The 16,947-nt window shown below is 32.2% G+C and overlaps 1 protein-coding gene across 1 annotated transcript; it reads right to left on the reverse strand.

The window, feature by feature from the left end:
• Nucleotides 1-863: 863 nt before the first annotated feature.
• On the reverse strand, nucleotides 864-15,688 carry LOC132725982 (uncharacterized). Its single transcript, XM_060711211.1, has 9 exons — nucleotides 15,562-15,688; nucleotides 13,344-13,559; nucleotides 12,943-13,030; nucleotides 11,687-11,759; nucleotides 10,661-11,000; nucleotides 10,241-10,332; nucleotides 9,599-9,936; nucleotides 8,167-9,354; nucleotides 864-7,808 (listed from the first exon to the last, which is right to left on the reverse strand). The coding sequence occupies exons 3-9, from the start codon at nucleotides 13,001-13,003 to the stop codon at nucleotides 7,765-7,767; spliced, it is 2,136 nt and encodes a 711-aa protein (XP_060567194.1). The 5' UTR covers nucleotides 13,004-13,030; nucleotides 13,344-13,559; nucleotides 15,562-15,688; the 3' UTR covers nucleotides 864-7,764.
• Nucleotides 15,689-16,947: the final 1,259 nt, after the last annotated feature.

Raw genomic sequence — 16,947 nt, forward strand, 5'->3', positions numbered from 1 at the left:
ACATAGGGCAAATTAAAATTTTAATGATGCATTATTTTTTCAGGGAATGCAAGGTAATAATTAATGTAACAGATTGTGCATTATTTTAATGCTAATTCAATACATTACTGCCAAAATGCAGTTAATATATAATTTGGCATACTTTGGATTTGTTCTCTACATTACATATCTACTTTATCACAACATACATTATTTGTATGTGTTACCTACGCTAGTTTGATATGTGTTTACTGTTAATTACAAGGCACATATTACAGATCAGTCTTTTGTACTAAACATTGTGGGGTTGTTTTGTCTTCAATATCTATTATGTTAACACCTTGCATATTTCATATTCCTTGCATTTGAGCCAGTTATGGTCATAATGTTAGAGGTTGAATCCATAGAAGACATTTAAAAAGAATCTACCCCTGGCTGAGGTTTGAAGTTAATTAGGATCTTTGAGGCAAGTTTGTCAATATTAAGTACATGTATGCACCTGTTTGAACGTCGTCGGAAATGAAGAAACAATGCTTATTTAAATAATGTTAAAATAATATTACATGTACCAACTTTTTTCCTCTAGCACTTACAAAGTATGTCAAATTTTCTAGTGGGCCTTTACAACTCGTATAAATCATGGCCCTGGTGTTAGAAATAAGAAAAGCTGCAGAAATGCATGTAATGTTCAACAGACTCATTACAGACATTTTAAAATTTAAATTTAGTATTGCCTTGAGTGCCTCTTCAAATATACAAATGTTTGCTCCGTCAAAAAAGAAACGTCCTGGACCATTAACTATATAATAATATGGGCCTCGTATTATTTTCATTTCACTGTACATGTGATCTCTCATTCAAATCAACATAAAGATAACAAAACATTTTTTTTTTCAATTTATTTTTAATATTTTTTTCACATTTTAAAAAAGTTTTATTGATTTTTTTTCCACATGAACATGTATTTTATACATAAATACTGCCAATTTATTCCATTTTTTTTCTTACCATAACTAACAAGCTTGCACTTATTTCACAATTCATTAAAACAATATTGGTAGTAAAACATTACAAATATATCAAGACCACCAATTTTTGACACAAATTGCAACATTTAGACAACCCTGTGTTAAAAGACCACATCATATAAGTAATTATGTTCCTTATAAAAGAGGAAAGGCAGAGGTAACGACATTAAGCCTATGCTATATAGAGCATGTATTATCTACAGTCAGACCAAGAATAATACAGTTCTGTGCTTGATTTTAACATCTGAATATTCAGTTGAATTTGACTGCCAAGACTTGTTCGACTTTCAGTTATATCTATTAATGATACACTTACTTCAAGCTACCAACCTTCAGATAAGCGAACAAAGTTTTAAAATAATTCAAAATTTAGAACATTGTATTTACTTTTAGAAATATATAAATATTCATAATACATCTTACCATAGTAAAGACTATATTTCACTCAGATTTTACGTTAATTTCCATGTTTACTTCACTCGACTATAAAAATAAAACACAATATTTTCATAAACAACAAGCTGTTGCTCGACTTTTCTAAGGCCTTGATAGTAAAACGAGAGCTAGGATGTAGATATTTACAAGTTGGAAAAGGGCAATAATGTTGTTTAGAATCCAGTAAGCGTTACGGGCCTTGGGCAGTGACCTATATTGCTCTCAATTAAGTGTGAAGTTTCAACTTATTGCCTTCAGTAGTTTTGGAGATACCAACTTGCACACAAAAACTTAACCAAGTGTGATGCCGATGGCTGGGTGAGTACAACAGCTCTATATATTCTTTGAAAAGTAGAGTTAAAAACAAAGATGACATAAATTTGGGAGAGGTCTGTTTTATGTATCTACTTGTCTTATAATCCTGAGCTTAAAATATGTAAGAATGTGGTCTATAAAACAGGACAAAGGAATCCTATAAGTGTGAGCATTATCCTGTTGTGTTGTGATATGTTACATGGTCTTTTAACACAGTTTTGAAACTATTTCATAAATATATGATTATCATCAACAATAAAAAGGGTGAAAACTTTTTTTTTTTTTAAAAGTCAGGATTTTGCAGAGATTATTAAATGCTGGTATTTGAATATGAGAAAATGCTTTTTTAAGTGTTTTGTTTTTTATTGTTTTTTGCATTGAAAAGTCTAAAAATCTTTTTTGCCAAAAATCAATATATCTTTTTTGTTTGGTTAAACAAGAGTTTTTGCCATATTATTTTAATATAAAAAATGTTCGTTTTCACCGAAAAAAATCTAAGTAGCACTCTGCAACATTCTGTACATATTATACAAAACAAAATATTTATATATTTTCAAATGCATACAAAAATAACAATAATAAAAACATTTTTTTAACATACATGTTTTAAAAAGAACAAGTTTACTTTAATTACAAAATACACTGGTAATATTGTTCTTCAAAAAACCCTAAAAATATGTCCATAGGACACAGATGCCCCCACATTCCCCTGTTTTGTCAGTCTACGGACATACAGCAGAACAGTATGACAGACAGACAAAGGAAATCTACATGACTCCCCCTACCTCTAAATGGTTGGGGCATAAAAATGACATCCATTTTTTTCCAATTTTGACATCTTGATTTTTTCCAATTATTGAGCTGAAATCTAAATTTTATATCCTAAAGTATACTTTAATGCTTCTGAGGGATCACATTTTGTCAAGGTTTTAAAGAAAATAAAACAAGCAAAACACAAGATGCACAACTACCCATGCTGACCAACATTTCTGTAAAGTTTCATGACTCTAGATCTAATACTTTTTTAGTTACGCATGATACAAGTTGAAAATTGCAAATTTTTCACTAAATCAAGAAAAATATTGGAATAAATCCACATGAGAAACCCCAATGTGCACAAATACACATGCTGATCAACATTCCTGTATAGTCTGTTTACTCTAGCTCATCTCATGACAACATTTTGGAAGGCATGGACAGACAAGGGCAAATCTAAATGCCCCTACCTAGGGTGGGGACGGTGACATAAAAAAAACCTCACATCATTTTTATATCAGATAGAGTCTGTAGAGGAAAGACCAAAGTCATGAAATGCAATCTATATGAAGAAATAGACTCAATAAGAAGTACACTAGTCTGTTAGATGTTGAGTTTTAAAGACATATTTCAATGTGTTCCTGTTGTGATGTAGGGTTGGTAATAAACACATGGCATGTATGATGTCCATAGATAAATGATCCTATATCAAATCACTTCAGGAAGGTAATATGAAACATTTCAATGATGGATTGTTTTTTATTTTTATCTAAATTTAAAAAAAAAAATTTCATGATGGTGAAAATGTCCAAAGGAGAACTGTTAAGAGTAATGGTAAACTGTCAAAATGAGTGGGCAGAAAATTGTACAGGATTCTTTAATTCATGTTTTATGTAAAATTTGGAAAATCCATACCTTATGATGACTAGCGTAAATCTATTTTACGCTGGTATTTCAAAGCAATATCGTCAAAATTAATACAAATAAAAGGTCAAGGTTAAAATACTGTTACATCAAACCATCTTATCAATTTCATGCAATATAAATTCAAAGAACGATAAATCATGACAAATTCATCATCATGTGACAACCAGATCTAACTGCATATAAAGTACAACCCCTGTATATATATGTATCACATTATGAGAAAAATAGAACTGAACATTTACCTAATAATAAACTTGTGTCAATTTGCACACAAAAAAAAAGAGAATGAACAAATACAATAGAATGCAACAGCATGATTGGGGATAAAAGTTTGATAATATTGTAAAATAAAATGATGAGTAATAAGCATGTTGACCAAATTTGAATATCTGAACGTTTCATTACCTTTCATTACCATTTAGTCATTTATTATTAAAATTATTAACAACATGTTCATGGCGGTAAGATTGTGAAACAAGTTCTTGCAACTTATATTGATAGCCCTAAAGTCTGTCCATACTGCTGTGGTTTGAGGAAACATGGTTGTGATCCTAAAGAAAATGCTGACACCACTAAACCATCACTCTTTCTGAATTAATTAAACTGTTTGTTTGATTTAAAAAAAAATTTAAAAAAAATAACACATACACAATGAAGGACATGTGGTGACTTTACAGCTATACTGGTGGAGGTTGACATCAGGTGCCCCTTAGAGAATTAATTACCCTTGTTGGTATGGTGAATATGAAATTGAAAACAGAAATTAATATTGAATGAGGATATGTGCAAATTTCACTCCCACAAATGTTAATGACGATTGCTTTTAAGGCCGTTTTTTTCTGATGCAACTGTTTTCAAAAATTTATGAAAAGTAAATTCATTGTGTTACCTTATCCAACATGTGCTCTTTTTCCTGTCTCAGAAACTTTCAGACGTTCACATTTAAGTAACATAGGTTACAAAAAATACAAATTGTTACTTCTGAATTAATATATGCCAAGTTAATGTCAAAAAACTTGAATTTCCTTATTTTCTTTAATAGGTTATTAGTAAAGAAAATCATTAATGAACAGATAAGAGCATAATCACCCTGAAGGTATGGGACATTTTGTACACTTACATGTACAATAAATAAAATTACCCTGAAACATAATGGTAAGCCAGTAGGTTTAAAATTAAGCAATTGTTTTATTGTATTATGGTATGCAGCAAACAAATGTTAAAATCATTAACTGTAAAAAGAAGAACATGTCACGGTCATAAAGTTGTGGGACTATGTGTGCAATGATGATGTAACTTGCCTCCTGAAAAATTACCTTAGATATAACACAGGACTGTATTCAACATGTAGAATAAGCCTTACATTAAAGTGACACTATACCCATCCAAGTGTAAATGTTGAGAGGTTAAAGGTAAAAGTCAAAATAAGTTTACATTTTGCCATGACTGTTTCAAATTTCTTATACTTTTTACCAATATTCAGTAACCCACATGGCACACAGAAATTTATATAAATATCATTCAAAAATGTACTGGTAACATTATAGTGAGGCAGTCTTTTCATATTTTAGGTAGTTTTTATATTTCATTCTAAACATTACTTATTATCAATCACTGGTCGATCACCATCAAAATAGTAAATCTTTTGAAAATAAATATCTAATTCAACTTGACAACAACAAAATGAGTATAATGTCACTTTAAGAAGAATTTTAATTTATGTGATCATTACATGTCAACACTTTTTCTACTGTAATCATTTGATGGCTCCTATAGTTTACCAGAGATGAAAGTTTTGTTTTGTTTTTTGATATACAAGCTATAAAAATGATCATCAATTCTGATAGACAAAGAAAAATTTTGATTCACATATTAAATACATGACCTATTTATAAAAACAATCAATCAAATACAAAAGAAACTGTAGAAAAAAATTCATTTTCATTGTATGTAAGCAGAGGTAGATAACAAGCTACAACAATGTGATTAGACTTATAATGTATAAAGCTATATATCCCTGCTGCAGCAGCAGTTTACAAAAATTTTGTGTTGGATTTTTGATACTGAATAATTAATAATAGCCTGAAAATGTTGGTATATTTCCTTTTGAACAAATGGTGTATGCACAAACTCAATGCTAAACGCTTCAAAACCTACTATAAAACCTACTTAAAATAACAGCACTTTAATTCTGTTTACCCACAGTTTTCACGTGTGTTAAATAACAGATAAATCTTTCTAGATAAAACCAAAAAGTAATAAAAAAAAAGTTTTCTTTTTTCAATTCTATACAAAATATTTCATTCAGTATGGCTTTATATCACTTAAAAAAGAAAAGTTCCAAATAAAAATTTCCAGCATGTGCCCTCTTCCCAGCTTCATAATGAATATTTTAGTTACCGCTATTTTTACAGACCCACACAAATGTTAATCATGTAAAAGTACAAAGAACTTACATCAGTTAAGTAACCTTATTAAAGTGTTCTTGCTGACAAGTTTATGGTAGTTTGTTTGTGTAAAAATTATACCTCAGAGAGACACAAGAAATGAAATATTAGTTTCTGAAACAAAGATGTGAGCTTATATCAATTCAAATAACAATCTCGTCAAATTTTCAACTTTTGCATTAATACAATATATCCTTGAGTTTCTATACAACAGCATTTCACACTCGCCTTTTTCCTCAATACAACCATATCAACTACCATCATTTGATTTAGCATTTACAAAAAGAAAACGACAGAAAAAAAGCAAGCACACAAAATTTCTCATTTACATTCTGAAAACTGATTACAACAAATTCTCATATTTTTCACAAACTTCACACTTTTTCACATTTTTTCTTTTTTTAATTCACACTCAACTCAATTATAATTTTCACATTTTTTTTTTTTTTGTGTGTCACATTATGAGATCTACAATAGCACTCCTGTTTCACAGTTTAACAATTACAGTATAACAATAACCAGGTTATTATGCAAAATAACTTTATGACACAACATAGTCATAGAACATAGTAAGTAATATATAATTGAGCCGCGTCACAACAAAACCAACAGTGTGTTTGCGACCAGCATGGATCCAGACCAGCCTGCCCATCCGCGCAGTCTGATCAGGATCCATGCTGTTCGCTTACCAACTCTATTACAAGTAGAGAAACTGATAGCAAACAGCATGGATCCTGATCAGACTGCGCGGATGCGCAGGCTGGTCTGCATCCATGCTGGTCGCAAACCCATTATGTTGGTTTTGTCATGACGCGGCTCATATAATATGTAAACAAAAATATTGCAGTCCAGTTGCCCTACATGATCAAATATCGTAAATAAAAAAGCACAGTATATAAGAATGCTCACAAAGCTGAAATTTGCGCACACAGAAAAAAAAAGCTTCATCATTCCTAACATATCAATTCCAAATATATATAAATATATGCTGTATACCGTTCTTATTTAACAAAATTTTCAATATACATCTGCTTAAAATTCATCCTGCTTTTGAACAAAAAATTTAAAAAAAAAGAAATTTTGTTTGTTTATTGTTGCAAAAAAAGCAATTAGTCCTCTCTCCTTCACAACTCTATCTCACCTTGTAATAATAATAAAAAAAAGAAGAAATTTTGATAAAACTGATTTCAATAAATCATAAAAATACAGAGGTAGCACGGGAAGAGACATTTAAAATGAATCTTAAAAACAGTTTAAACTTACAGCCTTAATTAAATGTTCATACATAATATGATAGAGTTCCATGATGACACATATATATTTATCGTAAAACTGAAAAAAAAATCGTATGTGTTATAACTGGTAACAAAATGTGTATTATACTTATTAGTTGCCTTACAAAAATTACCCTTTCATAGTTTTTATTCCAATCAAATACTTACAACAAAAAGTAGCTTCAAGAGTAAAACTGAACACAAATTAATACTAACACAAAATATATTTTACAAAAAAAAAAAAACCCAACAAAGTTCATATACAAGTTGCAGAGTTCTCTGTGAAGCATTGTCTTTTTAGAAAGAAATAAGACAACTAAAAGCATCAATTCAACTGTCTTTAAATATTATAAAATTAAGAGATATAAAAAATACCTGTTTTCTATTTTGCTTATGCCAATGTTATTAGCACAAATAACATTACTAGTACATAACAAATGTGAAAGATGTTAAAATTTATGATGATTTCTAATCAAAATTCATTTAGGAACTTGTGATAACATTCATAATAAAATAAAAATACAATAATGTGAAGGGTCTTCTTCTGTAAATATGCAAGAACTTTTTTTACTATTCCTGTTATCTCTGTATGTTGGCTTCCTGTCAGTCTGAATCATTCTTTGGTTTAAAAGAATATATTGGTGGTCCTGTAAAAAAAGAAAAATTGATTTAGTAAATGAAGTAACAAAATAATTCGAGTTACCTGTATACTTTGAGTTACCAGTATAATTTGAGTTACCAGTATTTGAGTTACTGGTATAATTTGAGTTACCAGTCTAATTTGAGTTACCGGTTTATATCAAGTATCAGACGTAACTTGTTGATGGCAAAAATGCAACTTGGTAAAGAATTCAAGATATCATTTGAACTACTAAGACATTAATAAATTCAATTGTGTGTAAGTACAATTGTATATGACTTATAATAAATTACTATTTAGTTTGTTTTTTTTAACCTAAAAACCCGAATAAAAACAAAAATTGAAGAAATGTTCAAACACTATACCTGACATGGCTTCCATGGAAACCTCCACACAATCACCTGCTGTATGTTTGACTGACCCACAATTGTGACAGTTTATTTTCTTTGGCTTCTTTTGATTATATCCAGCAGCAGACGTCTGGTGATTGTTATAATGATTATATATCACATTAGAACTACCTGGCACCACCGGATTGTTTGAATGAGACATTCCATATACATTATTGTACAACATATCTTGGGTGAGTCCATTTGGATATGGCATATGATGATGATACAGATGATGAGGCATTTGCATATGCATTGGTACAAAGCCATTTGGGTATGGTGTTGGCCACATGTTTGCGTGCATTTGAGGCAAGAATACACTAGGAACAGCTCCCTCACGGTGTCCGGGACAACCACAGTTAGAACAAGTTGCCGGTTTATTTCCTGTGGTTCCCGACTGACCACTACTAGTATGTGTGACTGTAGAATTACTAGCACTTGAACTCACGACTGCTGAAGAAGCCTGACATCTATGTGCACTGGTATCTGAAGTCTGAGGCAGGTTATCAACATCATTCATTATAATGTTCGGTGATTTACCTGGTGCTACACCCACTGGAGATCCGTGGAATCCCTTCCCTTTACTTCCTGCCACTACCTGGGCATTCCCATTCATGACTGTCTGAGGTTGGGCAGGAACTATAGGCTGGTTTACAGCTGTAGGATGAAAGATATGCCGAGAACCAGTCACACTCACTGGGTTAAAATGAGATCTTGCAATCAGAGACTGTCCCTGGGGAAAATATATCATTGGTCTGTGACCTATATCTGTGGGAGATGAATTCATGTTAATCTCCTTAAAGTAGGGCGGGGCTGCCATCATCTGCACAAATGGTTGAGCACTGCCTTTAAAGTTATTATCAGGCATATTAATAACAACATTGGAATGCGGCTGCATATTATTGGTATGTGCTGGTTGAGCTTTATGTGCACGCATCAGAGGTCGCGTAGATGTAGGATCAGACGTGTAGCCGCTGCTTCCGTTACTTCCGGCATTATTGACATTAACATCACACTTGTCGGACGGCAGAGGAGGGGTACCTCTATTTGAATAAATGTCTTGTTTTAGATCTACAGTTCTCTCAGGACGGGCTAATCTAGCAGAATTTGGGGCCGAGTGCCCTTTACCTCTCACACTTCCCCTGTACTGACCAGGTTTCTTCTCTGAAAAAGGCAAGTTTGAACTAAACTTTCAAGTATGCAAAACTGAAATAAAGCATTTATCATTGACAAATGGTAGTGAAAAAGTAAGTTTATATCAATGGGCACTTTTGTTAATACATTAACATCTGTATGCTATGTTAGGGCAGTATGCAAATCATATGATCAATTAACTTTACTAGAAATATTAGAATCATATCATTTAAACACAGGGTGTGAAATGGTGTTTTTTTTTTTAATTTCTTACCCCTTTCTCCATCTTCAGATGAACTGTCTGTATGTTGATTCTGTTGCTGGGACTTATATAACATTGGTACCTGTGGCAGATGGGGGCTAGGTGATGGGCTTGAATACTCTGAATTGGTTGGGGACATGTCCTGTGTGACGGGTACCATTGCGGTACCATCCTGGAATGTTGGGTAGTTGAATACTGGTGGGTAAGCACCGGGAGGATGATACTGTAATGGAGGCATGGGTGCTAGGCCAGGTACTGCTGGGTGGGGTATGAAAGCCGGTGTTTGCCATATCACCCCTGTTTGTGGTGCTGGCTCAATCAGTCCATTCAAATAGGGTGGCTGTTTCTCTCTGAAAGCATTAACATTGCTGACATGACTTTGTGTATACCTTCAATACATATTCCTTTAAGTCATTCATCACAAATTCCATAACTCATATAGACTTATCAATCAGAAAAAAAACAACCCAGCTAGGCATAAATTATCCATATAAACAAAAGTAAACTTTAAATGAAACCGAATGTCCCAAATGTGGTCATAAACTCATAAACAACATATAAAACTTTTTTTTCTAATCCACTTTATAATTTCACAAAGTGAAATACTATTGAATAAATTATCAACTTTTAAGAATACACTTGGTTTAGCATTACCTGAGTTTCTCCAGCACTACTGCTCTTATTGCACTAATATCATGTTTTGGCACATCCATCCTTGCTATATCTTCAATCCTCATTGACTGGACCTGCAATTATTTAAATATTTTACTCAAATAAAGAAACAGATTACCATGTCAGTGACTAATAAGATAAATTTCTGTGCCAGCACCTGTCTATAAGAACAAAAAAGACTTATTTGCAGATAACTTAATTTCATATAAATCAGGAATGAGCAAATCTTAACAGAAAGAAGACAAGAAAGTGCTCCAATTAGGCTTCAAACTTCCATCATATTCAAGCTAAACTATGACTAAACTAAAATTTACCTTTAATTCATCACTTAAACAATCTATTGCATTTTTTGTAAAAAACATACACTATACATTAAATGTTCATGATCAATGAAAGATTTACCTGTTCCAATGTGTAGCCAAGGAACTTCTCAGCATGGTTTGCTAGGTTATTAAACTTCAGTAAATTTGTAACACTGCATTCCTCTGAATTTGAGCCTTGGCCCATAGCCTCTGTGCTTTCCAGCCTGGAACCGTCTTGTCTGTCTGAATTATGAAGACTGGTCCCCCCTTCAGATTTAAGAAGTCTGGTACCCTCATTGCTATTTGCTTGCCGACTAGTTTCATCTCTATCATGTACAGAAGGGGAACCAGGCACACTGTTTGCTGGAGATTCCATGGAGGAAACAGGAGAGTGGCAAGGGGAGTTAATAAGTGGAGAATTTGTTTTGGCCGAGCATGGACTGAAATGAGAAAACAGAACATGAACTGAATGAAAAATCTGACATCTTTGTACTTATCCTTGAATATAAAATAACATTGTAAGAATGTTTCGTTTTTTGGGTTTTTTATTGGGTTTAACATCACACCAATGAAGAATAGATTACATAGCAACTTTCCAGCTTTACTGGTGGAGGAACACCTAGGGTGCCCCTCTTTACATTATTTCAGGCACAAGCGGGGACCTGAGTAGAACGACTGACATTCCTGAAGTTAGCTTGATAGCTTCCTCACATGAAGAATCTGAGACACAAGTGGGGCTCAAACCTACAGTAGTTAGAGACAATTGGTTTATGTTCCCTTTTAACCATAGAGCCGATTTTGACAAAAATTATTAGTTAAAAAGGGGCATAACTATAAAATATAGCTTTCAGAATTATGCCCCTTATCTAACAACTGCACCTTTTCATAAGCAAGCAAGTAGTTGATAACTTTTGTTAATGTTTGAATAATGGAATACATATGACCACGACAAGGACTATGCAGTGATCATAATAATTTGACTTTTTCTTTGAAACAGGTGAGCTAAATAAGTAAGTAAGTATTGACACAAAAATCCAAGGACACTGATTCAGCAATTTTTCATCAGTATATTAATATATTTCACATACAAACGGGAAAGAATATCAGCAAACAAAATATAACGTACCTGAGAGCAGCAGCAGCCTGGTAAGCTATTTCATGATGAGATGGACTATTGGGAGATAAATTACACATGTCCCCTGAAAAAATATAGTAAAACTCTCTTTATGAATACAATATACAATGTACTACACATGTCACCAAAAAAATTATAGTAAAACTCTTTCTTTGAATACAGTGTAACTTAAAATAATAATTTAATAGACAACATTAGCTTTTTCTGACAATATGACAACATTAGAATGTGCAAAATCATTTTGTTGAAACACTCTGTACAATGACCTGTTCCATTACTCTTCAACTTTAAAATAAAATTTTATGTCTAGCATAACATTTTAATCAAATACCTGCCTCTGACAACTTGGTTCATCCTTACATAGAAATTTTATCAGTAAGAAACTTATTGTTTCTTTCCACCACAGGAGGATATACATTATAAAGTGAAGTTAATAATTCAAAATTCTGTTTAATTTCTACACAAAATTTCAGCTTTTCTGCAAGTACCTAATATTTGTATTATTATCTTAATAACAATTTTAAAATTGAAACCTTATGTTAATATAATGACCAATCAGATATACTTTTATCAAATGGTTTACGAGGGTTTTTTTTTGTACAAGCTTCTACCCCGTATTAAATCATAAGATATGAACCTGCTCTGTTTTGTATTTTTAAAGAGTTTAATTTTTACCCTTAGACTGATAGCGGCTACAGAATCTACCCATGCCACTAGTGCAGATCAAGATCAGCTGGCATATTCCTGCTGTCTGATCATTGTATTTATGGCTATTCAGTCAGTACATATATTGAAATTTTCCCTAAAAATGATGAATGGTTTTGTCCAAATCAAAAGATAGACAAGTCCATTCAGCTAGAAAAGTGGTAATACGAGAATAACATTATCAACAATATCTAAATCCTGGAGGCTAAGCATCCAACACAAACAGTAAAGATCCTGGTCAGACTGAACATGTCTACAAGCTGGTATAACAGTGGTATTATAGAGGCATAGTTATAGATAAAATTCAGATAGTAAAAAATTCACTATCAGTATTTAACCTTCAACCTATTGAATATATTAAATTGGACTTGTCAAACTGTTCATCATCAATTTTAGAGATTTAAAAGTTAATAAGCCAACAGTATATATAGCTTAAGGCCTGACTGCACTGATGAACAGGATCGCCAGGCTTTATACAGGTCACAATGATATATAATATATTTTTGGTTCCAGCAGGGAAATGGTTAAAGCAAGAGTCTTACCATTTATAGGTGACTGTGAGAAATATGGGGTGTATACATTTGAGAAGTGGCTGACCAACATATGTCTGGTCTATCACAGCATCTTCATCTGAAACAACAATAATCAAATCCTCGTTGAATAACCGTATAAAGTATTTTGTTTTGTTTGTCAAACACAACACTTTAAACTGACCCCATTGTCAGAGGTTTTGACACAAAGGGACTGGAAATATTTTTTTTAGATTTGTGAACTATTTGATGTAGTCATGGACAAATAACTGTGTGAAAACTAGTGACATCATATTTTCAAATACTGTTTAAAAAGTACCTAAAAAGTACCTTACTTCACTGTACAATTTATTGAATAAAAGAGTGAATAAACGACAAATTTCTTTTTGGCAATTTTAACAAAAAAGTCGTACCTCCTGAGTTTGGTAATCGCTGTACAACAGGTACATTGGCTAATACAGGTGGGCGGGGACTAGTACATGCATCGGTCATCTCTACTGGCCTTTGCATCGCATTCTCGAAGAACAACGTAAAGAAGTTACTCTGTCGTATGTGCTCGGGTAAGTTGGATAGTGATGATACATACTGGCTAAGTACTTCCTGGTTCTCGATTCTATGGTTCTGCGTACCTGTGATTCAAAGAAATTTTTTTTCCACCATATACCATAAATGAGTGTTAACAGATTCAAATGAAATTATATAAATAATGCAAGGCCAGCTACGTCAATACATAAAAAGTCAACGTGATTTAACAATTGTAAATGCTTACAATGCTTGTTTTAAATATAATATTTTATTCATGTTGCTCAGATGTAATGTATTTCTGTTGGAATTTCTATTCATCTATGATAAATGCTCTTTTTGCACATCTGAATACAATCTCTCTACTGTGAAATAACAGATACATTTTACTGGGAAATTATCAATATACAGTCGGCATCGTACTTGCGTCCACCTTTATTAAGCGACTTTTTTATTAAGCGGCCGCATAAAATCCCTCCCGATGATTTTTACTATTTAATTTAATTTCATTAAACGACTATTTTATATCGCGGCCAGCGGCCACTGAATGTCGGCCCAAATGTACAAAATTAAGTGTGTTAAAGTATCTATTAAAAACGGCCGTGACAAACTATCGTCCCTGCGGGCATTCTCACCTGTGTAATTAGCGAGTAGGTTAGATGTGTACAAGCAAACAAACAAATATTTTTCATGGTCAATGGTCACAAATAATTTGTCGTTTAAAAACGAAATGAATAACAATTGCAATTGTTTCAAAATCGATTTTCCGATCGTAATATTTATTGTGACATATATTGTCAGAGCAATAACGTATCACAACACCGCATTTGCATAGTTTTGTCATGTGCTCAGCAGTGACCTCCCTTATCGAAAATGACGTCGGATCGAGCGAAAAAAAGACAGACAACTAATAAGACCGGATAAATTTTATGAGGAAATCGTGCATGAAATTGAGTCTGAGTAAATAGCAAATGTCATCGATTGTAGTCGAAATAAAATCGTGAAACGTAGTGGACTAAACATTACAGAACCGAGCCTTTCATTGCTGATGGTGTAGGTGCTCATCTGAAAACTTTATAAAATACATGTAGTATCCCAATAAATATGACCCTTCGACAAAAAAAGACAAAAAATCCTAGATCTCTAAAAAATCTTATTGAATTTGAAATCGGGGTTAGTGTGAAAACTAATTATTAAAAAATTAAGAAGTTTATTAAAAAATTAAGAAGTTTAAAACTCATTGCATAAAAAAATTATCTGGAGTGGCTCTTGCTGATGATTGTAAAGTATGTTCAGCAGGAGATGTGTATGAACATATTAAAAATATAAGACAACATGCTTTGTTTCATGGTCAAAATGACCTGTTGACAGTATTTATGAGCGTAGATCACATTTGTACACAAATTTCTACTAAAAAACAAAAACATAACAATATTGATGACTATTTTTAAAAAAAGGCATATTAAAATGTAATTATAAACTGTTTATACATACATAATATTGTATAGTTTTTTGTTTTTATAAAAAAGATGTTATTATATCTATGACTTGTAATAAAATGTCTCGAATGTTCCAGAATTCTATTGAGAGACCACTTTTTGGCAGTCCCTTGAGTGGCCTCTTAATACAATGTCGACTGTATAATTAAAGGCAATATTTTAGTACTCTATTTAAAGACATGTATTACTTAACACAAGTCTAATAATATCATACATGTGTCAAAGAAATCTGTAATTTCAGAAACCAGTTCAAATTGCTATATTTATAACAAGACCTGTCAGCAGGAGAGTAAGCTAGACTATTCTTCAAGAGCTGATAGTTAAAACAAGAGGCCTGAATATGTAGAATTTCTAAGATCAAAAAAAGGCACATAATTCTGTCAAAATCCATGTTAGAGTTCTGGGCCTTGGAAAGTGACCTCCTATTATGATCTCAAATAAGTGTGTGAAGTTTCAACCAATTCCCTTCAGTAGTTTTCTAGATACGAACACGCACACAAAACTTAACCAAAGTGTGACTCCATTGTCGATACCTAGGTGACTACAGTACGATACCTCTCTCTTTTTGTCAAATAGTCAGGCTAAACTGGTTTATAAAAGCTTAACTTACCTTTAAGTATTGGCAGCTTTATAGTTTCTTCATGAGACAGTCTATCTTCAAATGTACTTATCAACTGAAATATTTAAATATGTCAGTCAGTCAGTATGTCAGTAACAACTTTATTGAACGAGGCAACATTACTGGGCTACCACAGTCTTTGCTATGAGCATCAGGGAAACACATAAAAGAAACATGATACTCGAATGCCATGAGTGAAAATAATTTTCAAAAGTATTCAGCTTTAATATAATAAAAGCCCTGTACTTTTTGTTTATCAATGTTTAACTTTTTATACATATCTAAAGCATTTTTCCCTTTATTTTTTTTTTCCCTTTCTGCTCATATGCGGAAACATGTGGGTTTTTCCTCAATTAAGGGTTTTAACTACCGTATTCTGGGGGCCATTTTGTGAGGGAGTATTGAAAAGATTAAATGCAAATAAAACTGTATTTCCCCTTTTTTCTTTTTATTATTTTTCCGTAATAAAATTTTGTAATTGCTTTAAATTGGGAAAGCATAAAAATTTGAATTTTCGTTTAAATGAATTTTTTTCAAAGGGGGAAACCCCTCCCCTTTTTTTGAAATGACTGGGAGGAAATTTTTCCGAAAATTTTTGACCATTAGATTAAGTCGAACAGTGTTAGGTTGCAAATTTTAAAATATTCATTCCCCCCACCTGTTTTTCCCCAGAATAAATCTTCATTCTATAAGTACAAAATGACCTGAAAATGAAAAGTGTTGCAACGCTTTTCACTCAAATCATGCCAAGAATTGAACTAACAAAATCAAGTTTAGTTTTGCGTACATTTGATAATAGAAGCTTGCCAAGCTTGATAAATAAGAGATTTGCATCAATTTTAATTACGATCACAAAAAGCAAGAGAGGACAAAAAATCATTATCTACTCAAGTTAAAGAAGGTATTCAGCATATTATGAAAGAGAGATTTTCCAATGACCTTTGCCTTAATCAAACTAACATATGAAATTTAATTTATTTTCATTGAATATTTTTAATTTCTTTTACAATATGAAAAATCACACTGAAACCCATCGTTCATTGTACTAGGTCTGATTGTTTTTTTTTAATTATGGAAATCCCATTACAGCTTATTACAATTTCAGCACAGTAGAAATCTATGCACATCTAGATATATATATCTCTCTACCCAAAAAAAACAAAAACAACATGACATATGATAATGTATGGCATACAAATCATGTCTTAACATTATACCTCAGCAAACTTGCAGATTTAAGCAATGGAAAAAAACCTCATAAATAAACAACCGTTGCACTGAGCACGATACCAATTTTTATTAAAAACACCACATATTTTTAAGAAAAAATTTTTGATAATACTTTTTTTTTTTCTATTAATGTTAAGGAAAAAAAAG

The sequence above is a fragment of the Ruditapes philippinarum genome, unplaced genomic scaffold (assembly GCF_026571515.1).
Source record: "Ruditapes philippinarum isolate M1 unplaced genomic scaffold, ASM2657151v2 ctg554_1_1_1_1, whole genome shotgun sequence".
In the NCBI taxonomy this organism is placed as follows: domain Eukaryota; kingdom Metazoa; phylum Mollusca; class Bivalvia; order Venerida; family Veneridae; genus Ruditapes; species Ruditapes philippinarum.